The following is a 27,631-nucleotide window of genomic DNA, read 5'->3' on the forward strand; positions in this document are numbered from 1 at the left end:
CGATTATGCTTGAAGTCAAAGGGTATTAAAAAGAGAAAGAAAATTAAACAAAAATGGGTTGGGTGTCATTGCCATGCTTTGCTTGAGCAAGGATACAAGGATGGGTGTAAACACGCCTACTTGAAGCAGCCCTCTCATGCATGACCTCATGCCAACCCCCGTGAGCATGCAAGAGGGCAGAGGGCAGAATGGAGACTCGGATGACACAAGTAACTAATCTTTTGATGCAGCTCGCCATACATATAAGGAGATCAGAAGAGAGGGTGAAATAACACTTTCTCTCATTCATTCATCCTCTTCCCCACAGCAAATAGGAGTCCAAAAGAAATGCAAATGAGACACCACCAGCTCCCTAATCTGCATCTACGGCTGCACTCCTTATGCAAAACAAACTGTGAAATTATGAACTGGTTTAAAAGAAATACCTGAGCAACCATTGAAAGCAAGGCTGCGATTGTTCACTTTAAACTAATGGTTATTTTAACACATAATGGTGAATTAAAAATAGGATGGAAGCAACGTCCTTCTAAAACTTGGTTTTGTTGTTTTACCACTAAGATCAAATGCAACACAAGGAACACCACAGATGTTTTTAAAAAATGCATGTTCTTGTACCCACACATCATTTGCTTTTTCAAACAGTAAATTAGGGGTTTTCGGCCGGCACAGTGGTTGCCTTATAAAACAACTTTAAATAGTCACTTTTATCCATTTATAAATGGATATACTTTGGAGGGTCAAGTATGTGCTGTTGTTTCACACCACAAATGTTTTCTTTCGTTTCCAATAGTTAAATGTCATGAGAGCGCTTGACCCCACTACAGAACATCATTCAGTATATATCTGGGGGAAACCACAAATATGGCTGTACCTGTGGCTGGCATGAGATCATTTAAAAATAAAAGATCATTTCAAAAGTGGATTTTGTAATAGTGAGACATTTGCACCTACAAATGTTTAATAAATCTGAACTGTCTTAACATATGTTCTGTAGTCTTTATATTTTTCTAACATATTTTTTTTCAAATATATAAAATATCTAGAACTGTAGCAACACTGTCTTGTAGTTAGATTAATGGGATACCATGACTGGTCATTGAATTTTTTTTTTTTTTCCCATTTAAATTGCTCAGGAGAAAAATATCTTTTTAATACCAATGGGGAAGCTCTACACAAGTATTCAAGTCTTTTGTAGAAAGGAAGAGTAATGCCTTTAAAAAAATACTTAAAACACAACAGTGCTACGACTCTGTCAGCCACAGTTTTTGTGCAAAGCATGGAGGGGGTTTTGGGTAAAGAATATTTCAGAACTGTGTTATAGAATTATACTGTTGCATGAGTTCACTGAAAACAATTTTCCAACATGATGCTGGAGATGCACTGGAAGTAAATGCTTTAAGATAGACAACAGTAGCAAAATCTGTCCACAGTAGTCCCAAAATCATGCTTTGACTGCCACTACCAGCATAATTTAAAAATAGTTGAGCACAGTTGAAACAAAAAGAGAAGTTTGATATAGAAAAGGTTCAAATTCCCATCAATTACAATGGCATCAACTGTTGGTAAAACATGCGGGTAACTAAGAGGAGGAAGAGAAGAAAGTATTGTTTTCCCAAAGCAATATGGTTCATTACACGTTACCCAGCTAATGTTGTTCAATCAATATTATAGTTAAATCATATAGAAATCTGTTTTTTCAACTAAGCTACCTAGCAAAGATCCTGATGATATATTTGAGGTTCAATACTGCCCATGAGAAAACGAAACATGGGAATAATGTAAAATCTACCACTAAATATTTAGTATTGGCCAAATAGACTTGCTGGGAAACTTATCTGTCATCACATTCAAAAATTGGTTTAGCTTATGGGTTTGGAGAGTTTGCAAAAAATAGAAAAGAATGTCCCTTACTAGGGATATTTCCAAATTCTTTTACATGGTGTTTCATTCACCAATGACTGCAGAATGATTTAATTAATTTATTTAAACTCTGAAATTTTTTTTTATTTTTAGAAATGAGCAACCTGGAACACATGATCAAGAAAGAAATTTAATTTTTTATTGTTTAAAACAAAATCACTGTTCTCTTCATTTTTTGGGGGGAAACTGTATAAACATTAGTGCCAAATGGGTATTAGAAAATATTCTAATATCAGTATTAGAAAAAATTATTCAGGGTCCATAAGGGAGTTGGAGATAGACACATAAAATCCAGTTACCACACCACCAATTGGTTTTTTGGGGGAAAAGTGGGAAGGGAGGGTTTGCAGATGTTAAATGCAAGCACACACATTAATAACCATTAAAATGGAAAAAGAATTGCTCACTAACATGCTAATGCCAATATTTTAAAAGAATTTTTCCCCTAGTTTTTGCCAGTGATTTCACTGTTATGCCATTGCTGTTACTATACTCCAGTGGAAAGTGATTTGTTGATATCCCCTTAGGTCATTCGAAGTTGTATGGAGCCTCCAGCAATTAGCTGCTCAAGTTTCTGTCAGTTTTCTGGTACTAGACTTTCCTTTTCATGCAATTTTTCCCCCTGCTCATTTATATTAGATGCTTGTGGTTCTCTTGCTCTGAGCTATACAGATAACAATTAAGCTGAAATGCTCAAGACCAATATTCTTTGTACTCTAGAGTTAGCACAACAGTTTCTGAAGGCATCTAATATTCTGCATGAAGAAAGGCAGAGAAATGTGGTAAGAAACATGAACTACTTGTGTAAATTTTTATGATTTATCTTGGCAATTTTTTGCTTACGATTTTCTCTAAATGTGAGCTCTTGAATGCCTAATACAAATATGAATGCCTACATACACAACTAGCCCACATACAAATTTTGAAACTGATGTTACATTCAAAATTGTTGAAGCAAAAGGACAGACTATCTCTTCACTCCTTTGGAATCTGTATTTTAAATTCTGCCTATCTATATATTTGCACGCATCTATTATCTTTTCTCCACAACTTTTATAAAACCAGTATTTTATTATGATTAGTTAAAAATGAACAAACTTTTGGGATCCACACGCTTTTGGTGCAACAAAATGGAGGTTCATATTTTTTAACCTAAACAACTTGGTACCTCATTCACAGGTGTACTTTGAGATTATATGCCTAAATTATTTCCACTTCACCTGAAAAGTTCTTGGAATTAATTGCTCCTGCCATAAGCTGTGCCCTGGAAGTTGGTGGAGAAAAAACAGGGTAGTCTGAGAAGTATCAGGACTTTAAAATATGTCAGTAAGATGCCCAAGATATTTTAATAAAATTAAGAAAGCAATAATTGCATTGGATTTCTGTGGCAAGTTGAATATACATCTTTCTAAAATATACATAACACTTATCATGCATGAAATTTATTTTCATCCATTCCCTGAGCAAAAAGGATAATTAAAACGCAGAGCTCTAGGAAACTTGATGATTTCATTTTGCAAGGATTTGTACAACCACTTCTTTATTTTTTTGTTGAATTACTCAAAGTGAAGCAACAGCTAGAGGATTCAAAGTCAGAAATCATGCCAGCCTCACATGAAAATCACTTTCCGGACATTCAATACATTCTAGTTATGTTTGAAGCATGTAAATTAGTCTTGTTAAGGGTGAAATTAAAAGAATTCCAGTAACAGATTAGTATTACTGGTTGAAAGAGTAGTAGTGATAAAATATTTCTCAAGTACTACAGAAAATCATAGAAAAGAACTGAAGACTTAGACACACTCACTAACAGACACAATTTGGGATTTTGCTAGTGCAAACAGACATGCAAACAATTTTTCCAGGCTACTTTCCAAAAGCCTCTGAGAATACAGCCTTAAGTGAGTATAGTTTTTCATGAAGGATAACAAACTGACAGCCTAGAGCTGGAAAACTTATAGGCAGGTACACAGTAAAAATGCTATAGCTAGGGAAAAAAAAAAGAATCAATGATACTAAAAATTAAAATGAACTGATGATATTTCATCTCTGTGTTTATCTGCCTCTGTAGCACATGGCTTTTGTACTTAGTGTGAATCACAATGAAGCATCAAATCCAGAAGTCAAGAGGCAAGTTTACTATATACTTAAAAAGAATTCACAAAAATTACTCTCTTTCTGTCAACTTCTCCCATTGAAAGGCCTGAATGAACGGGCTTTATAAATATGGGGTACTCATGGAAGCCTGCACAGCCTGCAACCAGATATTTCCTATGTGAATAACTAGACAGGGAATTTTCAAAGGCTCGTAGTAAGCAGTTTCAGCAGCAAATTCTCTCAGCCCTTAGTCACATGTTCCTTAAAAGGAAATCATTAGCAATCTAAAAACTCCCTTTCTTTAGTGTTTTCCAATGTATGCTCAGTGTACTGAGACACACTGTAAGTGATATTAACCTATGCCTGAAACAGCAACCAACAAGTTTATACTCTCCTATAAAATACCATACACTTCCACTGAAGATCTATTATGTACCTAGCATGTTCCCCAGTTCATAATTTCCATGTTATTCAGACCCTACTTAATAGATAATAAAGTCACATTCTAAAACATTTTAAACTGGTCTTCTGAGCCCAGCAGTCAGGTTATCTGCGTTCAATTCCCAGCTCCACCCAGGCTTCCTGCGAGACCTTGAGCAATTCACTTAAGTGTCTGAGTTTCTTGCCTGTAAAACAGGATAAATAAAGCTTCCTTTTTATAACCTTCTTTTGAGTCTTATCTAGACAGATTTTGCAATTCTTCAGGGAGAGGAACATCCCTTACTTCTTAGAAGCAATCATGACTGAAGAGTCTAAGATCGCCCATACCTTGACAAAATCTCCAACACATTTGAACAAGATTGACTCTCCTCCAATACCATTCCAATAGCACCAGTTCAGCTCTATCAGTGACTTGCAATTAATTGTGGTCAATATCTGATATTTCAAGGGGAAAAAAATTAATTCCAGGAAAGAATGGATGGCTTTTTGCTAAGTTTTTAAACAAAAGGATCAAGTGTTTTGAAAGGAATTCAATTGCTAATTTTAGCAGTGATCTTAACTCTCTCTCCCACATTTCCTACCAAGTGCTCAGATTTTTAAGTATATTGAAAAGAATCTCAACCCTTTGCTTTTTATTTCTATGTCCTTTTGCTGGTACCCACTCACTACATATAAACAGCAACACCAGAACTACAGACAATGTTAAACTGTATTTTTCATCTTGTTTTTCTGGTGACATGTAGAAACCTTGTGAATTTCTCTCTTTACCATGCTTTATATTGTTACCAGTTATCCCTGATAAAAAGCACAGTCTGATAGAGTACAGCTGTTCAGAGTTCATGCAGTGCATGTGTATGAAAACAATAAGATTGTGACTAGATCTGCAGTTTTACCACCCAGGATACCCAGGGTAACTGATAGAGGTAAACTGCTGGAATTTGGGGATGATTGTATGAACTAGTTGTAGTCATTTTTTTAAATTCAAAAAATAAATGATACAGTAAAGCTATTTTAAAATGAAAGATCATTAACAACATGTCTTTTCAGAACATCTCCACTGTACAGAGACTTCAGTTTCTACAGTTTTCTTAGATTTTGATTATTCTTTTGATTTTTCAAAGCACTTTTAAACAAAGAATGAATTAAATAACTGTGCACTAACCACTTTTTCCATAACTGGGGCTATGAATATTAACTTGATATTATTTCATGTCCAGAAGTGGCCTTTCTCATCAGCAAGGAAGAAATGAGAGGAGTGTAAAAAAAAAAAAAAAGAAAACCACAACAAAACCAAAGGAAAAATGGCAGAACTAATAGGTAGAGAAAAGACATCCAGCATAGACAGAGACTTGTCATGCACACACATCTGTTTCCCACCTTTGCACTGTCTCTATACATTGTGTAAATTTCTCACACTATTTTACCTAAAATTTGCCTCCTATTAATTATAAAATTACTCAGAAGAAACTTATGTTCTTGTAACCATATAAGACTAGAAGTACTCCCCAGTAAAAATTTCTGTCAGCATAAAGGAATGACCTATATAAATACTGTATTTTTATTATTCAGAACTTTCTTCATTTTTCCACTTTTTCCCACCACTCTACTTAATATTTCTGCATGTTTTTTTGCCAAAACAAATTCAATATCTTTGATGGTATGATGTGTGTATAATCCACTTGTGATTTTTCAGTTAAAGAAGCTATCCCAAACTCAAGGGTGTTATAACTTTTTTCTACTGCTATTCCATATTTTCACTTATACCCCTGTGTATTCGCATATGCATTTTAAATACTTCTCTGAAACACCAATAATCCCTCTTTGAAGTACTGAATGGAAACCAAAAGATCAGACATTTTTAGTTCATGACTTTTCTCTCACTACAGGAAGCACTCTGAGATCATAATTTGACAGCAATTTCCCTTGTCTTCCAGTCTTGAGTTGTTTTCCATAGCCTTATTTATTCCAAGTACGCAGATTTTCTTTGGAGGTGCTATCTGGTCACAGTTCATAGATCAACTGACGACACTGAATATCTCCACTCACTGTTTGCTTCTGGAACACAAACTGTTAAAATAACAAGTGAAACGAGAGGTTTCACAAGTTTAAGGGCAAATATAGCCAATGGATTTGTGACTTTCAGGCCTTTGACTTCACTGTCTACTGAAGTAAAAGCTTCAGCTGAAGCTTTTCCTGTGATGGGGCTATTAACAAGGACTCTCTCCTATTCTCTCATTCAACAAGTTTTACACAGCAACTTTTTGTGTAAAGGTACATGTAAGAAACCCAACCTGTCTGAATGAGGTATGGAAAAAAATCCCTCACCTCAGTCTAGCTGACTACTTTCATAGAGATTGGGGGAACTTAGTTTTCTTCAAAACATCTATTTTTCTACCAAATTCAGCTGAAATCAACCAACAAGCAGAAAAGTCAGTGGCATACTGTCTTTGACACACACAACAGAGTTGCATAGACCTCATTTCCAGAGGCAATCAGGCTAACAATACAAATCTGGTGTTTTTCTTTTCTACTCAAATTGCAAAACTGGCAGCTCTAGAAAGTGAAGCCCCTTTTGCTCTTTTTGCTGTGTACTACAACAAAGTCTCTTCACAGCACTGGCTATAATACCACAGACAACATTTGAAAAAGCAAATTTCACAAGGAAAAAGATCAGAGCTCCTACAATTCTAAACTCCCCTTCATAGTGCAGCTTGCAGAATGCAACACCTCACTCCTCAAAGTGGAAGTTCTTCCCACCCAAGCATTCTGCCTGCAATCCCTCTCCTTTCCCAGGCCCTCGTTCCCATGCTTGCTCTCCTGCCAGCCCTGGTGCCCCCTTTTCTGTGAACCTACTTTACTCACTAAACTGAGAGTAAATCAAATTGTGTAGCTACTGATCTCTGCACTTTCTGCTAAGATGAATGGAGACTTCAGGGACTGTAGGGCTTCCTTTCCCCAGAAAGATGCCTCTGATCTGTAAAGTATCAGTCCAGGAACCACAGAAAAAATAAGATGTAATAAATGAGTGAGTGCTGGGTAAATCAGTAACACACTGTTTAAGTCAGGCCTTGTTTGAACGTGAGGGTTAAAAAATCCACTGTGCCTCCGTAAGCCTGGGCTCATATGTTTCTTAAACACTCCTGGATTCAGGCTGCATCCAAGCTATGTTTGGATCTCATGACAGGTGGAGACTGGGCTCTGCTCCACTCCTTTCATATCTAGGTTTTCCTTCCAAGGGAAGCCCAAGGATCTGAGCAGGATGGAGTCCATGGTGGACACCCAAGCATTTCTCTCAAGGGGATAGCAACACCACCAGGCTGTGGGGGACTCTTGCAGTCTAGTCACATAGATGGGATATAAATCCTGAAACAGGGCTGGGAAGCACATAAACTCAGACAACAAAGAGTCTAGAACACTCCAAGAAAAGAAGCAAGTAAGTGGCTTCCTCTGAGTTGCAACAGAGTTTTTAAGATCCTTTTATGATATCATGCCATTTTAAGCATCATGACAAATGAAACAGACAGATCTCCCAGTCATTCCTCAAATACACTACACTTTTCTATTCCTCCTGGTTAGGAAGTTTTCCCAGCTTCCCCAGTACAAGAACATTGAATGCAGGTGAGTCATTATGAGGAACTGGACTGCTGTGGTTATAAAACTATGTAGCCTTTTACATTAGAAACAGGATTGATCATAAACCTATCAGTGAACACATGGGAAAAAAGTACAAACTGTCAGGAGAAAATTATGGGCCTGAGATAAAAATTAATAGTGAAGTACTTGACAAAGTGCCAGATTTTGTCCAGGCACAGTTGTACCTCCTTCCTAAAATACACAAAAATAGCTCAGTATATTTTAAGGTAAATTGTTTCTAGCTATGAATTACTGAAAAATAATTTAAAATTTGAGGATTAAATGTGACAACTACAGATCTCTCTCAAACCCTCTTACTATAGTGATACTCTAATGAAATTAAAGCACTTCTCATGCTGGTATGTTAGATAGAACACTTGCTCCCACAGTATGGAGCAATATGAAAAGAAATAAATGAGGTGAAACTTATTTAAAAAATATAATTTAAGTCCCTAGTGCACCTAAACCATAACTATTTCAGTTTATTTCCATAACTTTAATTTAGACTGGACTATTGTCAACAAATTCATAGTATTGCCACCAAAAGTTCAGAAAGCATTAGTTTTGCAAAACCCCACATGCATAAAATGGAAAGCATTTTAACTATGCCTCAGCAATGTGAACATAACAAAGGGAAGAACCTGAGATCTACAGCAGGTGACAGATTGACTGTTTGTTTAGAGTAAAATCTCCCAGTAAGATCTTTCTTCAAATTGTGCAGCATATTCCAAGTAAATCACTGAAACTCCACACAAAATTCTAACTGGTAAATTTGCAGAAAATATGTTGGGTGAGATGAAATGTATCACCAGGAATGAAATCTTTTTCATTCTGTTTTCCCTGACGTGTACAGACCTTGTGCAAAGATGGAAAGAGGACATTGTTTTGATCAGTACACAAGGCTCTGTTTCCATGGGAAGCATGTGCATATCCAGAACAAGCAGTCTGGTAAGCAATGTGATTTATGAATGCTTGCTTCCTATGGTTTTGCATGAGATACAAGCTCAGAGTTTTGTTTCTCTGCTATGTATTAAAGTACAAGCCCAGATCAAAACTTCACCTGAAGTTAGGACATTTTAACATCTCTTTCCCAACTACGTTATATAAGTTCTAATGTGGAGAGATCTTAGTCTAAAGCCTTTACTTCCAGGACAACCTAAAAGCTTTTATCAGAGCAACTAACTTTTATGAGAATTAACTGAATGCAACACCTTTCAGGCTTTTCCTATATCTCAAATGTGGTTACCTAATTACCTAATGTGTCCAAAAACTCTTCAGCTGGAACTCTGACAGACAGACATGCAGCACAGCTGTTTGAAAGTCCTTTCTTTAAAAAATAAAGGTAAAAAATGCTTTTATTTGGGGGGGTTGTGTTGGTTTTTTTCTTTAAAACTATATGCTATGATAAACACAGGAAACAGGCAGATAGGCTCTCTGAAATTTGCATTCATTATGACCATTTTGCAAAAGTAAGCTGCAAAATAGTAATAAACCTCCCACAAGACAAAGGCAGATGTTGATAAATATAGATGAATATCTAGGAAGTGTCTAGGGGAAGTGCAACACTGAGTCAAAGCATCAGGTAGCAAGAATGTGAGAGAAAAGTGTTGATTATTCCTTCTTTCTTCAGTAGACTGATACGCTACTCTTACATGATTAACATTTCATTCTGGTAACCAGACAACAATGCAGCAAAGGAATAAAAGTTCATTTTCAGATGGTAAAAGTAAGCATTAGTTCATCTTCTTCTTTTCTATTGTAAAAAAACCTAAGTACTGTGGAGCCACAGATTTAATACTCTCTGCAGCTCTTCACAAAAGCCTCAGTGAAATCTGTGTCCTGTCATAGCATGACAAGAAGATAATCTGTGTGGGACCTTCCTTTCTGATTAGGAGGTGCTTTCTCTTAATCAGATAGAAAGAAAGTCTCTTGGTAAGAAACCCCTTCTTCCCTAGAAAATGAAAACAAATCTTTAGGGAAAGGCTTAGTCAGAATCTACATGGAATCCAGGTTAAATCATTTTCCTTGGGCCTTATAAATACTAAGAGTCTCTGCATATATGTTGCTCCTTAACTTCAGCCAAAGCAGAGTTTTAATTCAGGCAAGAATTAAACCTGCAATATAGGTCCTTCTATTAACATCTGAATGTTCCTGGATGCTGCAGCTCATCAAGTGTTATATACTTTGTCATTTCTAGGGAGAAAGAAAATAAATGGGTGACTCTAAGCCTTGATGGTTGTAAATCTGTTACCAGGATGAAGAAGGCAGATAAAAACCTGTTTATTTGCTCAACTAATTCTATGAGGATACCTACATACGTTGCCTAGATTATGTAATGGATATACTGAATGGAAATACTGAAATTAGGAAAAAAAATATTTCTCTAATACTTTTTGAACTACAATTTTTTTTATGTAGATCTAAGAGACTCTAAGCTTCACAAGAAATTTCAAAAACAGTTCTTATAACTATAATCAATTTATTTAAAAAATAATAATAATATATTGGTTCTAAGGGGCATTTGAACTGAAAATTTAAAGTCAAGTTATCAAACAAAAATTACATGGCAAAGAAACCGTGCAAGGGAAGACAAAACATTCCTCCAGTTTACCTTCCTAGGCTTGGAGAGATTGAGTCTTGCATCCAAAGTTAAATGGATCCTTAATAAAGAAAGTCAAATTTGGTTGGTTCAATTTTGATTTGAAAATACCTGAATATCAACCTACAACACTGTTTTTAAAAATAAAAAAAAAAAAACAAACCCACACACAACACAAGAAAACACACCACAAAACATATATGAGGGATCCAATTTAAAAAAAAAATATCTGTAACATTAGACAGTGAGTAATCTCACAAAGATTTCACAGGGCCTGCGACAAAGACGCAACGCTAGTATTACCTGTACAAACTCTATATAATGTTGGAAGCAGCACTCCATTAGGTGCTCTAGTTTCTAATTTTTATCCCTTTCAGATTTAAAGGCTTGTCTCTATGCAAAAACCAAGCTGCTTTACTGGGGTCACTCTGTATTTGCTACCGTTGTCTCAGTTTTCACAAACGAATATGCACCATGTCCTGAGCACAGGCTATGAGCTTAGAGGCCACATGTCCAAAAGTCTTCTCCTGTGCCATGTTGAAGCATGTTCAGCCCATGAGCTCACAGAGCAATGGGAGAACACTTCTTTCCACCTGTTTGGGTTCTGATTTTAAGAGGATCAGTACGTTCTGACTGAGAAGTATCAAATGGGTTGCCTGTTTGACAAGGAAGTTTCCTGTTTGTTTCAGAATAGGAAATAAGCCTGAAACCATGTAGTATTTCTTAACAAAGTGGTTTGCTAATGGTGACCACATCATTTTCAAACCTGTTGCACTGGAGAGGTTCATCTTTCTTTCACGGGTAACAACAGAGTTTGCTAACGCTGTCCAAAGAAAATAACTGTGTTTTCCACATTTAAAAAAAAAAATGACATCACTCTGTCCACCAATTGGCCTATTCTCCACAGAAAATACCACCTGCCAGTACACAGGAGGGACCAAGGGACATTGGAAAAGTGGAGTAAAAGACCTACTTCTTGTATGGAGTAGCACCACCAGACTACTTGAAATGCACCATAAAGGTCTTCTGGGTCCAGACACAAATTTATATGTGTAGTGAGAGGTTTATAAAAAGCATACCACACTAGACATTTTATCAAGCAAATATTAATATGCTTTATATATGCTGAACCATTTATCTGGACAATATTAATTATGGTATTTACATAAAAGCAGTAAGCACTAAGGACAACTCCTACTACCATATGTGAGACAAGGAAAAACTGAAAAATAAGATAAAGATATTGGAAAAGCAATTTTGCTACACATTTTGAAAGAAGGTCTTTCCAAGAGCTTAAAGAGATGGTGATTTTCATAGCAGACTCAAAATGAAATTATTGGATTTTTTATTTATTATTATTTTTTGGTCAGCAGGACCAAAAAAATTTTAAAGGGGCTATTTCATAAAGAGAAATAACACCTTTGTAATTTTAATGTATGTTTATGTAAAACAACAGTGGCAGTACCACGTTAATAAACTCTGTTTAAAAAACAAAGTTGGGGTATTTTAAGTTTAAAAAAAATAAAAATTAAAAAAAAAAAAAATCTGTTGCTGAACTACAGTGAGTAATTAGCCCCTTAGCATCCCTTTTCTGCAGGAATGCTTCCTCCTGAGCTGGTTCTTTTAAATAGCTCCAGTCCTAGTTGCCTTTGTTGAGCTTGGAAATTGTGCACATATGAGAGAAATTAAGCCCTCATTTAACAGGGACACATGCCTGTCAAGTCCAGAGGAACAAAGGCTGGTCCCTGGGGGCTACTCAGCTCCCTGAGGCTGCCACTCATTCTGTTAGCAATGCTTACCCTTTACAGATTGTGTATAAAACCCAATAAATCATTTCGTCTGCTCTGGTTAATATACACATGAGCTCGAGACTTTCTTCAAAGTATTTTTTTCTTTTGCTTGCAACTCCATTCCTTTATTAAGAAATGACCTGTTTGCCAGAGTGTAGCCAGGTCTTTACCTTTATGTAATAACATTAATGCCTGTGAAGTAAACCTGAAACATTTACTGTCAGAAATAAAGACATTTGATGCCACATCTATTTCACACAGGAAATGTTTTATTACTCTTTAATGGTCAATAATCATCAGTGTCTATTGTATAAATTACTAGTAAATCTGCTCCTCCTAAAGTTACATCTAAAATGTATGCATATTTCAACTGATAGCAAAACAAATAAAATTACATGTTTATAGCCTCGCCCAGGAAGAGAGTCTTTTCACAATTAAAACAAACCAAAAAGGAAAGTAGTATAAAAAATATTATTTTAATTTTTGTTCTTTACAAAGTGTAAAGAACACGTCTATGTTGTCCCAGATAAAACAAAAGGACTCTGATGATTAAAAAAAAATTAATTGCACAAAGTGATAACTGAAGTAAACACATGCAAGACAAAAATATTGATATACAATATATCAGCTACCTCCGAGCACTCTACGGTGGATGGGCACACTTATCCCCAAATAGAAATGCACACATAAAGCAGAGGAATATTTTACAGTGAATAAAAAAAGAAAAGCAAAATGAAATGCTGTCATTTCCATGTGAGCTCTTTTTGTATTTAAAAAGAGGACCTAATTCTGTACTTCTAGTGTTAGACTGACATAAGAGGAGAGAACAACACTAGCTGAGGAAATGGCACCCTGTACTGCATTCAATGAAGCAAAACTGTCACTAAGTTGAGCATGAGTTTTTCCTTATACTTGAGTGTAGGATTAAGCCAATACAGACAAGTTAGTGGTGTAGAATAAAAGCAAATTGAAGTGCAGAATTGTATCTTCTATCCCTGAAATGGTGAAAGCCATATTTCAATGCCTGCTATTAACATGGACCTTTTTTTTTACTTTGTCCACTCCACAACTTTTAACTAACACATTGAAAGTATGACATTTCTCAAGCAACAATATTAAGCTTTGTATTTAAAACCACAAAATAAAGAGGGCTGACTGTTCTGACAGCTTTAATCCTGATGATACTCGGAGACTCAAGTAAAAAGAAACTGGTACAGCATGGAGTTTTCCCTGCTCAGCAGGCAGAGAAAAAGCAGTTCTGGATTTGATAAGTAAAACCAGATATAGTCAATGGTTATATGCTAAAGCCTTGCAATTAATGGAAAACATCAACAGTCCAATGAACTTGCATATCTGTGGGGTCTTTGAGAAGGTCTTTTCTCCCATCTTGTTAAAAACTCATCAACTATACAACAGTCATGGCTTTTATTTTTGTGTGTGTGTGTGTGTGTAAAGAATCATGCATGCTCCACTGCTGTCAAAGGGGAATATGTGTAAGATATCAAGACTCCAGGTCCCATTTTATATGTTAAAAAAACCCTGTGCATGTTGTTATTGATATTCCTCACTGCAAATTTATGCCATTATAGCAATGAAAAGCACCAGATAGGATTATGACCTCAACATGAGGCGCTTTACAAATGTGAAGAGGTGGCCCATTGTTTTTACTATATATTAAAATCAAGATATTAACAAATAATTACCATATAAAACCAGAACTTCTGTAAAGAAAATATGATACTATTATACCATGCCTCTGCAACCCTAAAAGTGACAGAAATACAATAAATAACCTATTTCTTCATAATAAAAATTGTACAATGCAATGTACATATCTCCCAACTTCATAGGGAGCTACAAGCTCCACCTCCACCATATATATAAAATTCATTTCTGAATAAATAACTGAACAGAAATAAAAAAGGAAAGTGTGTCTACTGTGCAGTCACAGTAACAGTCAGAAATGATTCAGTAAGGATAAGTAAATGAAAAGTAAGCCATTTTCAGCAAAAATAAGTATGTCATAAAAGTAGTTGTCATTCTGGAAAGAGTCTGGTGAAACCTGATTTGTGTAAGGATAGGGTTCGAATTAATAACCCTAACCCAAAAGTCACAAAACAAAGCAAAGACTTTCATTTGAGCAGAATTTGTTTCGTATCTCAATGTCCATATCAGATTTACTTGGTTAACAGAAGACCTGTTTCTAGAGGAGGCCACAAGCAAGCATTACCCAGGCTGGATTTTTCCCCTTGAGCAAAAGTGATCAGAAACTGAGCCACTTCATCCACCTACTCCTCACACATCAAAATGCAAAACGTTACCGTGAAAACAAGGGAGAATATGTAAAGGTGTTATATGCTATGTATGCCACTGACATAATACTTTAATAGGATATGCTGTAATTTCCTGCAATTAATATCTTAGCAGAGCTATAAAGGCTTTTTTCCAAAATTATACCATTGCATTTACAACACTAAAATTAACGTTGTGTCAACCTTTCCATTATAAGCCCCCTTTTTCAGAGGTTTATAACTTGGCTGTAAAAATATATTCTGGCCTAAAATGTGGCATGCAAGATCTCTGTTTAAAAACAGCCATTTTGGTTAAATAAAAAACATTATTTAATGTCTGTTTCAAGTAAGTCTCTTGAATGCCTTACAAACTGTGCAAGAGACTGCCAAGAAATGTAGGCATTCTTTGAAAATAAAATTATTTTCTCTCTACAATAAGCCACTGTTCAAAGGATGTTTCACAGCCATGGAATTTGCTCTGCATCAGTAAGGGAAATTCATGGATTTGGGAAACTACAGAATTCATTGAGCATAGCCTCTCCACTTGCCTCTTTCTGTATGACCATGGCTGTACTTCTGGTCAGCAGTTTGGCCACATGAGAGACTCGAGCCAGCTAAAATGGTTTTCATTTGATGCCGAGCAGTCGGTGAGAGGAACGAACAAATATTTCTCTGGCTGAAGTGGATTCACTCAAGCTAAAAGCTTCAACAGAGTAAATTAAGGCAAGTGATAAATGGACAGAAAATCATGATAAAAAATACAGTCATGATTTTATAGAACCACCCTACGAATTCTGAAACTAAAGATTTTAGGTCCATCAAATTTCATATAAGAACTGGATTGAGTCACTTTGGAAATGTAACTAAGGTGCTTAAATTAGGAACCTCGTTGTCTAATCAACAGAAGGTAATTCACAGCACCTGGACTGCTTTATATATGGAGCCAAAAGTCCTAATTCAGTCACCCAAATTAGATATCTAAAATTAGATGCCCCCAAATATCTATATGCATTTTATTCTGCCTCAAAAGAGTGTTGTGAGGATAATACACTTCAGCTTATGAGACACTCAGATATGCAGTTACAGAGGAGATGAGTATCCTGAAAATATATCACCAATAAAATTCAATGAGATGGAAAAGGCAAAGCTAGAAATGTGATAGTAGCGTTCTTCATACAAATCACTCGTTGTCAGAGCAAAAACAAATGCCATACCCCCTCTTCTGAGAAAGGTTTATTTCTATATTTATATTATATACATGGCTTTGTCAAATACGAAATCTCAGACTATGCTTAGGCTATTAGGTATATATTGCACTATTTTGTTACCTGTAGCAAATACCACACTATTCATTTTTCTACCTAATCTAGATTTTAAACTAACTATATGTTCCTCCAACTGGTTAATCTCTCTTTTACAAAATAAAAATGACTAATACATTACTTTAAAATAAAGTTCCCTAACTCAGAAGTGCCCTTCCATGCTGTGGGGCGGTGATGTGTCTCAAGATGGATTTCACACTTCACCATCAACTGTGAATTTCTTTGCTTTTATTATTTAGTGTTACAACTTTAATGTTTTCTTATACTGTCATTTTGGGTGGGTAAAAAAGATGAATTCAGCATTTCATAATGCACCATTGTATACTGTTTACATCATTTATTTTCTTTTTACTGAATGATTACAAATTTCAATTTAAAGTTAATAACATTTTGTGGGAGTTACTGCATGTGAATTAAGCGTGGTGATGTCAGTGTATCCCTCTGGAATTTAAAAGATATTTCACTGTGTTATATCATGTGCCGCACAGTATATCAATTTTTATTTCCCATCCCTCAAGTATGGAATGCACACTGTGTAACTTCTAGATTCTCAATATAGACATAATTTACCCAAGCTGTGCAAATGCCCAGCACACTGAAGATGATATATACAAGATTTATATAAAAGACTAGTTCTTTCAAGGAAGCAAAAGCCTTGCATACAACACAAGCCACAATATTATCTAATTATTTGGGGAGAGGGGTTTCTAATGTTAGAGACAAAAGGAAATAGTGTGTAAACTGCAGTCATAAACCAGTTTATCCTTACTTTAACAACAACTTTAAGATTAGATAGATGAATCCCAGGCAAGGCCATTTACCTTCCTTGAGAATTATGCTTTGACATTTTTGTGAGTGTCTGGATTAGCTGGTTGCATAAGACAGCAAATATTAAAAATATTCATTCACTTTACTTTTACTTACATGCCATCAAGTGTATACCAAATGTTAAACAACATCTAGTTTGCTTATTTGCTGGATTGCACATACTACTACTTTCTTTATGTGAATTCATAATTCCTGAATGCATTCAGAGAGCAATGCACTTACTTATTCCTTGCTGTCATGACATTAAATATATTAAAAATAAGATTTTATGCTCAAATTGCTTCAGTAATATGCTTACATTCTGGAACATTCCCACAATTACAACTGAAAAACACTTTGATTTCTTAGGCCGGGATTTAGTCCATCTGATAAATTTAAGTTTTTACTGTGAGATTTCAGCAAGTACTTTACAATTTATTTTTAAATGCTTTTGGCCTTTTTATGTGGGGCTGTACTTCATCATTTTCCTCCAAATACCTGCTTCTGCAGACAGAAATTTTGACCTCTGATATCATCGCATTCCAGTCCTGCCTGTATATCTGAATATCTTCATAAATCATGTAATTTCAATACTAATTTTTGGTAACTATTTTCTTTATTCAGTATATCCTGATGAGTGTGTCAAATATTGGGGGAGGGGGTATAAAAAAACCCAAAACTGATTGTTTTCCCTCTTGGCCATCACATGGTTGCCAATCACAAAAGTCATCACTGAAAAAGTAACTAATTAGAAATGAAAGGCCAATATCTCAAGCAGTTTCTGTCAGTCCTGGGATACATTTCAACGTAACACTGATGTAAGACATGAAAAAGAGCTGGCATGCCCAAAGGGTTGCCTGTTTTTTCCACATATATCTGTCTAATAAAACAAATTACATTACCTAAAATCCATGCTGCATTTGTATCTTTGATATTCCAACCACAATACTAATATCCTAAGTCCTTCCTTGCATGAGGTGCTCAGTTCTGAAAAGGCCACTTATGTGAGTAACACTTAGTATACAAGTCACCAAATACTAGCTGTGCAAGTATTTCTCAAGCAAATAAGACTTCACAGGATCTGTCCTGTTGGATAGGCTGCCAGTTGGCACAATTTCCACTCCCAGTTTTCCATTTTAGTTTGTGCACATGCCACTTAGGAAGGAAACTGGTTTTCTGTGCTGTGGAGAATAGCGCACTACATTATTCTAAAGATTGCAATATTGCAAAGAGTGCATCATGAAGACTGACAGAGAAGGTGATGTGGACCTGTGCTACCAGAGGAACAGCACCAGACAGGTTCAGAGCATAATCTCTGCCAAACTCTTTGGGAGCTAGACCGTGGTGTCTGGCTCAGCCAGCACTGAGGCTGCCATGGCACGTCACTCCACATGCCGCTGGAACAGGCCGACCACCAGCTGAGGGTGACCCCTGGGCAGCAGTAGAGGTGGGCAGCAAGTATTTGCTTGACCCTCTGCTGGTATTCAGGAGCTGGTTATAACCTGCCTCTAAATTAAAAGGGCTCAAATCTGAGGCCCCTCTGTAAGCAAAGGGTGCAGTACAAGTGTTTGGGCTCAACAGAATCAATGAGATGTTAGCCCCTGGTTTTGGCACAGGCACAGCTGAGAACAAGCCCTTAAGCCACTGGCGAGAACATAGCACAGCACTCCCTGAGCAAATGAAGCAGCAGGACATGAACTGAGAATGCCTGTGTCTTCATTTCCAATTTTAAAACACACGTGGGTGAGGGAAAATGGGCGGACAGCTACTATCATTTTCTGCACCAACATGAGCCTAAGAAACAATGACATTTACTTCGGTTTAACTAATTTCCACACATCAGATCATGTTCAGCACCCATGTGCCAAAGTCCTATTCTTCAAGTCTGTTGAAATACCACTTTTTGAAACATGTGTGCTAACATTTGGCCAACACCACCACAAGATCATTTTATTAACTTGTAGCTCATTTCATAGACTGCTGCTCATGTTGCTAACATATGCTATTCTACCATTTACTGCTCTATAATTAGAGAAGTCATATGAAAGAGATACACAAGGCTTAATTTTTGCATTAAATGCAATTTGTTTAGACTTGGGTAGATGAAATAAGAAAAAATTAAAAATGCCAAATGGTGAATTAGCAAACTACAAGGCAGTCAATTTAACTCTTAAAAGGTCACTGTAAAATTTTTTAAAAACCCAACCACCCCTCATGACTGCATACAGTTTTGAGGTAAGTGTCAAATCCAGAGCTACACTCTGTTTTGCCAGGATAAAACTTGTTTCCAGGGACAGAGGGCCTCAGGGGCAGAGTAACTACTATGATCCTTGCAAATGGGGGACCAAGGTGCAAGATCAGAAGCTTACAAGTAGCACAGGAGCGTGAACCTTTTGCACAGTGTAAGGTAAGGATTCCACATCACTTCTCTTTCCATGCAGCTGACAGATAAAATGCTAAGCCAACCAGCCACAAAGACATCCTTTACTGGGAAAAGTTGACCTATGATAGATCTTTTACTTGAGTAATTATCACAAAAGAACTTTAGAACTCATGAATAAGCCGGTATGTAATAATAAATAAAATATGAATCATTTGACTTTGATATTTAGCATATTTGTCTTTTCTCCACTGGATCAGCTTCAATTTACACGAAGTAAGTTATGAGCTGGACAGAAGCTGTGATACCACAACTACAGCAGAGCCCCATGAATTTGAATCAGTGATTCAGCAGCCAGCTACAAGTTACAGGCACATAACAGCATTTCTGTCGTCCATGTGCACACGACTGCATTGCAGAAGCAAGTTAGACACTTATTATTTTTAATACTGAGCTGCTTAAAAAACAGTAAAAATATATTCCAATGATGGCTGGGAATCAGTTCCCAACCAAAGTGGAGTTTAAGGGAAATGCATCCTTTCTACCGTAAATTAATAAACTGCAGCTATAGTTTATTAAGCCACCACAATATTTTACATTTTCTACTGCCATAATCTTGACTGCTTATAAATTACAGTACTTTTACCTATTCTTTAATCCAGAAACATCATTATTAAAATGTTTGATGGAGGCTGCAGTGCATCTATCACTACTTGTAAAAGTTAATTAGATTAGATAAAAGAAATAATTAGATTTGCATTTTTATCCTGGTTTTAAACTTCCAAAGAAGATCACAACAGTGTGCCTGTGGGCAATTAAAAACAGCATACAGCAGTGAAATATAAAGGCAAAAAAGGTCTGTTTTTCCTGGCTAATTCATGATTGAAGATACAATTACAAAATATTTTAAGGGTTTGCTGAAGCTGGGGGCTATTCCTAGACTTCTAAGCTTTGTTTATAAGTCTCTCTCTCTTTCAAGGGAGGATCTGATCTGCGTACCCTGCCAATAGAAGTATCAAATTGCTTTCAATGGCTTTATTTGGTCCTGTGCAGAGCTTGCTGGAAGGGGATCAGTTTCATGATCAATAACAAGGAAAAAAAAAAAAAGAAAGAAAAAAAGGTAGGAGAGAATATTCCCTAGCGCTGGAACAGTAGCATCACCATTGCTTTGGCTTGTCAACGCTAAATAGAGTTTACAAAGAAAGACAACCTCAGAGAGCGTAACTGAACTGACAATAACTAGATTCCAGCTTGTGCATTTTCAGCAAGCTCTCTGCAAGAAGCTTTAACCTGTCTCCAAAAGGCAATAAATGAAAGGTTCAGCTCTTAAAATTGGAGGTCAGTTACATACTTAATGATGAAGCATATCTTTAAATCTATTTCTACTATTATTATCCTAGCAAAAAATTAATTAACCAGGTCAGGGAGGCTATGAAGGCTAATGTGGAATGTAATTATTCCTGATCTTTAGACATGTACTTCACATAAAGAGATAGTCCTTATTCAGCTCACCAGGTACCTCAATTGTCAGTAGTTAATCATAGATAAGAAGAGAGACTCATTGGCTCAGTCTCTTAAGTTTTACTTATGATTCAAATGATTCCTATTCAACGACAGTTTAAATAGTTGTAATTTTATGTTACTAATCTTTTGTCTGTTTACTATCACAGTAATCACGTTCACTCTACTTGACTGAAACAGAAAACGTAAGAACATTTATATGAAAGTAGAACAGCATGAACGTATAGATTAAAACTAGAAAAAATTACTATTAGGAATAATTTCTAGTGGCTGAATTAAAACAGAATACTTATGAGTACAGAGAAAACCAGTTTCACTATGCAAAGAAAATTGTACTGATTCAAACAGAAAATGAAATGCTTTGCGATGGCATTGAGCATAGTACAGAGGAATCAGGTATGGACAAAAGCAGCTTGGATCATCTGCCAAAGTAGTACTCATCACAAGATTTTGCAGAAAAGCTCAACAACCACTGTCCCTTTTAAAGATTTCAGCCACAATCTAGGACTTGCCCTAATGAAACCTCCCCACCAGAGGAGGGAAGCCCTCAAAGTTTCATCCCTTAACTCCACACACATCCCCATTCCCAGAGGGAAATCCTGGAGCAACACATTCCGAGCAACAGTAGGATCCACCTCCCTTGCTCAGATGGGCATGGCAGGCCTCAGAAGAAGTCCCCAAGCCTCATTCTCTAAGGACTGAATTCTGATAATGAGGCACAGGGATTTCAGGTCCTCAAGAAATTTTTGGAACTATCCAAGAAATGCAAGTCTTCCCTTCCTTCATGATGTACCACCAAATTCCTCCTTTAACCAACTTTTTCACTCATTCCTAGAGATTATTGCTTTCATTGCACAGGCTAAGAAGTGTTCTTGAAATAGTGTTATTTTGTCCCCTCTACTTTAGGAATGCATATTTTTTATTTTAAAAAAAAGTTCTTTTAAAAAAATCTTAATCAACCTGGAGACTTATCTGTGAGGTCTCACTTGCCCCCCAAGTTGCTTCTCAGCTTTAATTTGCACTGAAAGCAACGATTTCTCTGCACAGCTCTGCTCTGCGGAACGAAGAACTTAATTTGGCATACTAGATTTCCTCCCATCTCTGTGGACTCCTCTGTAGAAGAGTGTTTATGAACATTATGGACATTTGAGCTAAAAAGTAATAATACACTGCATTTATTTGAAAATTTTCATTTAAGATTCTCAAAACATTACACTCGAATTGAGGAAAAGGAAACAATTTGCAAAATTTCAGATAATCAGAGACAGGACTGAGAACAAGTCCAGATTCTCACTCCCTTTAGCCAACAGCCAAAACTGCTTTCCCCAACACATACATCCTGAAAGAAACATTAGCTTCATTTAGAAAACATGAGATGATTATGCAGAACATTTAATGACCTCTGTACTCTTAAATATCTAGGTTGTTCTCAGACACTAAGCCTAGCTAATGTCCTCTTTGCTCATAGATTGTTGACAAAGTTTTGGATGTATAACAAGTCTGGAGTAAAGCGCTCCAGTAAATGGTCTTAAAACTGAAATAAAACAAAACAAAAAAATCCTCCACCGATTAAAAGAATTAAGGTGTCAAAATTATTAAATAAATAGATAATATACGGCACAGTATAAATAATAAATACCAAATAATGAAAATTCTGAGTAAATTAAACCAGTAGTTGCCCAGGAAATCATGTGTTTTACTTAATATGGATTATTTTAACTTTTACATGTGGTTGACAAAAATCTTCTAAGTTCCATCTAAAGTAATTTCTAATTGTTTAAATGGTTAAATTAACTGGATACACAAATTCACAGAGACTATTGTTTAAGAATACTGTATCTCAGAAGATGACAGTGATACACTGTGTTCTCATGATGAAAAAACTGCATCAGCAATGCCCCTCTCCTGCATTCTGGAGAACATACTGTTCTTGCTTCAAGTAGCTGTACCATGAATAGGCCCATGCCCAGATGGAACTGGCACCTGTGTTACCCATATTTCGTAATTGCTTCAAAACAGGAGTGTCAGGAAACAACACTATTGTTTTCCCAAGCACAGAAAGTACAGATAAGAACCCACATCAGTCTATGAAGGTAATCACTTTTTCTTGAAATAAGTCGCTTCAAGAGTGTCTTTAAACAAACCTTCTAAATAAAATGAAGTTACTGGGGACAGTTACAAATTCTACCAAGCCCAAAATCGAAACTAAGAATGTAAAAATATAATATAAATTTTGTTTCCCCCTCAAGCCACAGAGTGTATGATTCACCTCATCTCTACACTAAAGGTATCAGCATGAGTATCCTTCATAGTTAATAGAGAGAAACAGCCATTTTAGGGAACAATTTATCTGGTATATTTTAAATATCTACTATAGGACAAGACAAATTGCATCCCAAAACCTTTCACTTTGCTTCTCTTTGCTCACTATGAGCACAATCTGGATGATTAATTGAGACAGAGGTTGTACTGCAGTTACTTGTCCTTGATATGATGAATGCCATCCAGAGTCACCAGTGCAACTTCAGAATTGTTATTGAGGCTTCTTGGGAAGATGGTGGAAGGGGACCTGGGAAAACCAGCACAGCACTGCTTCTCTCACCTGCCCTCTGGTGAGAGAAGTACCTCCATGCCAGCTATAGCCCTTAAGGAACTACACAATCTCAAAGTGCAACACTCATAACCAATTCTACAGCAGCAAACTTAGGTTGCAGAGGCAACTTATCAACTAACTTCTCTCTCAAGCAGCTTCTAGTTACCAAATCTGCCACAAAACTAAGAAAGAACAAATAAACAAAGCAGAACCACCTGGCTAGCAAATGGGCTATGTAAGCTGGTGTTTAGCCTAGAAGAAAATCTCCTAAGAAACTTTCTTTTAGTGATTTCCCTGTAAGACCAAAGTATGTTTGAGATGGAATCTGCCCAACATGTCTAGTGCTTCATAGTAGACCCTACAGTGTTCCTCGGGCAATGAGATGCCCACTACCAATCTGGCTACGCAGCTGGGAGCAGAAACGGTCCTCACTGCCTCAAATACACTGATTAGACTCATGTAACTATAAAGATTATTGACAAATAAAGAGCCCAAACTACTGAGAAGCTATGACATAAGAATACCTTATACTGGCAGGAAATTTGAAACAAATACAGGGAAGGATCACCAAGAAATAATTTTGCTCACACGAGCAGAATAAACATTGAAACAGTTCTTCACATATATATCTAGGAAAGGATGGGAAGGAAAACTTGGGGAGGCTTCAGCACTGTGTAAGAGGAAAGCTGGAAGTGAATGAGAAAATGAACACATAAACTATTCTAAAATAAACTTGCAACCTATTCTAAAACTGCATTTCCCTGGAGACAGTGGAAGGGTAAAGCTACTGGAAAGCATTGACTGAACTGAAACATAAAGTACCCTTGAACTTTTTACTACAGAGCACATACTTTCCAGTAAAATATACCCACATTCTCCAAACAGAAACAAAAATTACCTGGTCATTATTCCTCTTTCTGGGTCCTAATTTTTAAAGGAATTTTAAAAATTAGAAATTTCTCAAGCAAATAACTCTTCTGTTTTGTAGACTCAGCTAGGTTTCGATCTCAGCTTTTATGCCAAGTAAAGATTTTTTTGACATTATTCTTTGTTTTCTGAAGCCAGATTTGCAAATAACACATAGAGAAGATGTTGTATTTTTTCCTTTTGCAATTCTTATTTCTCTTCCACCTTGATGTACACCTAATATAAACACTCAGTCTTCTAATAGGCAAAAACAATAAAGCTACTTTAAAATTCAATTGTGTGTCTCATATGAGGTATTAACACATTTACTTTTGCTAAATAAACTCCTTAAAAGTGTAACTGAAACTGCATTACATTTTCAAAAGCTTTTACAAGCATTCCTTTGGGATGAGGGAAAGAAAAATTTCAGTTTTGGCATCTAGTGACATAGCAATCAGCTAATTAAGGAAAAAAATGGATAGCCCAAGCTGCTTATAAGAAATGATTGGCAGCACAATCATCTGTCAGACCAAACTGAAATATTTAAATCACTGAACAGGTCCATGGAAATGCTTTCCAAGTAGGAAGCCGATAAGGTAATATAGTCACATGTCAACAATGCTTCTACATCCATGTCACTACCTACCCACATATACCCGCACAAAATAAAACCAGGTTCTGAGTACAAGCACAGATAATTAAACATCTCCAGAACATTTCCAGATCCAAGAGGGTGCAATTACTCCAAAGGTACGTGGAAGACATAGACCTGTGGGTCTTTGTACATAAGGAGACTGGTCCCAAGGACTTAGTACTGTCCTAATGTCTCAATTTTGCCTTTGTAGAACAAGGAATTCCATAAACAATGGCTGAGATTCTGCTTCTGCTTCACACAATACAAGTCAAACTGATTGCAGATTTCAGAATTATGACCAGATGATGAGATTTAAAAATAGTTCATAACTTTCAGAAGAAAACTCTGCCTATTAAAGATCTTTGCACCAAAAAGATGTTTGACAATAATTTTCTAAGACACGAAGAGCTCCCATAAAGAGCATCTTTACTGAGGTTTGTTAATAAAGCATGTGGCTGCTTTATTTTAGACCCTTCCCTCTCCATAAATGGAATTTAAGTATAATCAGAAGAGAGCAATAAAATACACTGACCTGAATTTGCTGCTGCAGTAGATTGATTTTGTGCTGCTGTTGCAGAAGTTGCTGCTGTTGTCTTGCAATCTATTAGAAATAAAATTTCCATAAAATTAAAACAGCAATATTGAAACTTCAATACTATTGAGTGAAAAACATCATATTTGATATTCTTTAATATATTTTATTAAACATATTAATTTTACTTAGATGAGGGATATTTTAGGGATAAATTTAAATTCAACATAAAAATCTAGTTAGCCAGTAAGAAATATGTATTTTAAGCACTGAGACCTTAACTCTGCAAAGCACAGAAAAACAGGTTTATTTATGTGCCTGTGAATAATTTCCTCACTATTCAACAAAGCATATAAGCCTGTGGTGATCTTTGACTATGATGCATTACTGTTAGCTACAATGGGAATGAAACACATGCTTAAAATTAAGTGCTTTTCTGAATAGGGATGGGATTACGCAGGTGCTTAAGGTTAAACATACATTTTCCTGTTTTGCTGAACTGAAGCCTTAGCTAGTATTTATAAATGTTTCACTATTCAGCACAAGCTCCTAGGGTAAGCTTCTCCAACTTCATTCACTGTGAGCAGCACATTACTTCACTTGTAAATCTCCAAAATCATCCTTGGAACTGCTTAGGGAAGCAGAGCCTTATTCTGTGTAAAAGCAGTACCTGGTGCTCAGTAACTCATCCTCAACATAATCCTATGAAATATGTAGATATTCTTACCCTCATTTGGTAGATTCCCCCCTGTTCAGGGTGGGGAACACTAAGAGACTGGTGACAGAGAATATGCCACAGAGACCACTTCTACCTCCCTGATTCCCACAAATCATCCAGAATGATCATGCTAGAGCAGAAGGGAAATAGGATCTTGCCCTCAGACCACAGAGCTGCTCCCTGCAGTGGGTGATGTGGATGGCAGACACAAGGGAGGAGCCACAGGGAGCTGGGGGAACAACTGGAACTTCTGCTTTAGAAGGGTAACTGTGCAGCAGACTGAAATCAGGACAAGATTTGTGTTTCCTGGAAATCCCAGCCTCAGCACTTCTGCTACCTTCCTTTCTTGAGTATAATTTCCCCTTCTATAAATATTTATCTAGAGCAGAGGAATCATATAAAACACTAAGAAGTTGGTGACAAAAGTCATTTGGTCACTCAAATACACTGTTTTGGTTTTTGCAAAAACCCTCCCTATCTCCTTCTCCGATATCTTCTGAGCACACTTACTCTGTTATAAACAGAGAAAGCTAAGTAAAATGTTTTTATGATAAAAAAATTACAGAAATGTAGCAAAGTTGGTTTGGAAATAAACAATCACATAGTTTTAGTGAAAACTGTTCGGATTAACTCATAAGGAATTTGCAGTCACATATTAACAGCTTGTAATTGTGCACACAGAGAGACCAAGGCTGTCATTTCCTTAATCTCTCACTCTATCACCTGGAAATAGCTGTAATTTTTTTCACTTATATTCACTTTAGCTGTATTCTTTTTTCAGTTAAAAATCACTTTTGTATAAGAAACCAAAACAAAATTCATACATATTTTAAGTCTTTCACATGGCCTCAAGGAGACAAATTAAGGTCTGCATGATTCTGGGGCTGGATCACGGCAAAGTGCTGTACAAAAAGTCAAGCAACTCTCAAAGGCCACTACACTGATGCTTATAACAGGGTTTAAACTCCTTTTAGAAGCCTGGTGTTCAAATATTTCTGGATGAACCTCCCAGTCAAGCAAATAATGAGTGATGACTGAAGGAGCGGACTCTCATGTGCAAGTGAGAAAGGTAATTCAAACAGAGCTAGCAGTCCATGGCCCCGGGTAGCCCAGGGGCAGGTCCTTGGACCTCAGGTATATGTCATCAGTACCCTGGTCAGCAGTAGTGCCTATGCTTGGTAAAACAACTCTAATGGTAACAGTGCTATATAGAATATTCAAAATGTGTATGAGAGCTGGAGTTACTATTTTTAATGAGTAACACACCAATTGTGTGATTCCATCTTAGAAGTGTAGTGTTTGTAACTAAAGATAAGGTCTCAGATTTATGTCCACATTGCCCCTGCTGCTAAAATCTCAGAGAAGGTAAAAGGTTATCACAATGTGCAGCTTCAGAAAAGAGTTACTTGTCATTTCACATTGAAATCAGACAGAGCATGGAGCTACA

At 36.4% G+C, this 27,631-nt stretch overlaps 1 protein-coding gene across 13 annotated transcripts in view; it reads right to left on the reverse strand.

Annotated features, from left to right (window-relative positions):
* The window catches only part of SOX6 (SRY-box 6), a 379,857-nt gene that overhangs the window by 117,466 nt on the left and 234,760 nt on the right, over window positions 1-27,631 (reverse strand). For all 13 annotated transcript variants that reach the window (XM_027651062.1, XM_027651061.1, XM_027651063.1 and 10 more), the window contains one exon: window positions 25,467-25,535. In XM_027651062.1, coding sequence (XP_027506863.1) covers window positions 25,467-25,535 — 69 coding nt within the window. The remainder of the gene's footprint in view (window positions 1-25,466; window positions 25,536-27,631) is intronic.

Source organism: Corapipo altera, unplaced genomic scaffold, assembly GCF_003945725.1.
Source record: "Corapipo altera isolate COAL_440 unplaced genomic scaffold, ASM394572v1 78, whole genome shotgun sequence".
NCBI classification, from domain to species: Eukaryota; Metazoa; Chordata; class Aves; order Passeriformes; family Pipridae; genus Corapipo; species Corapipo altera.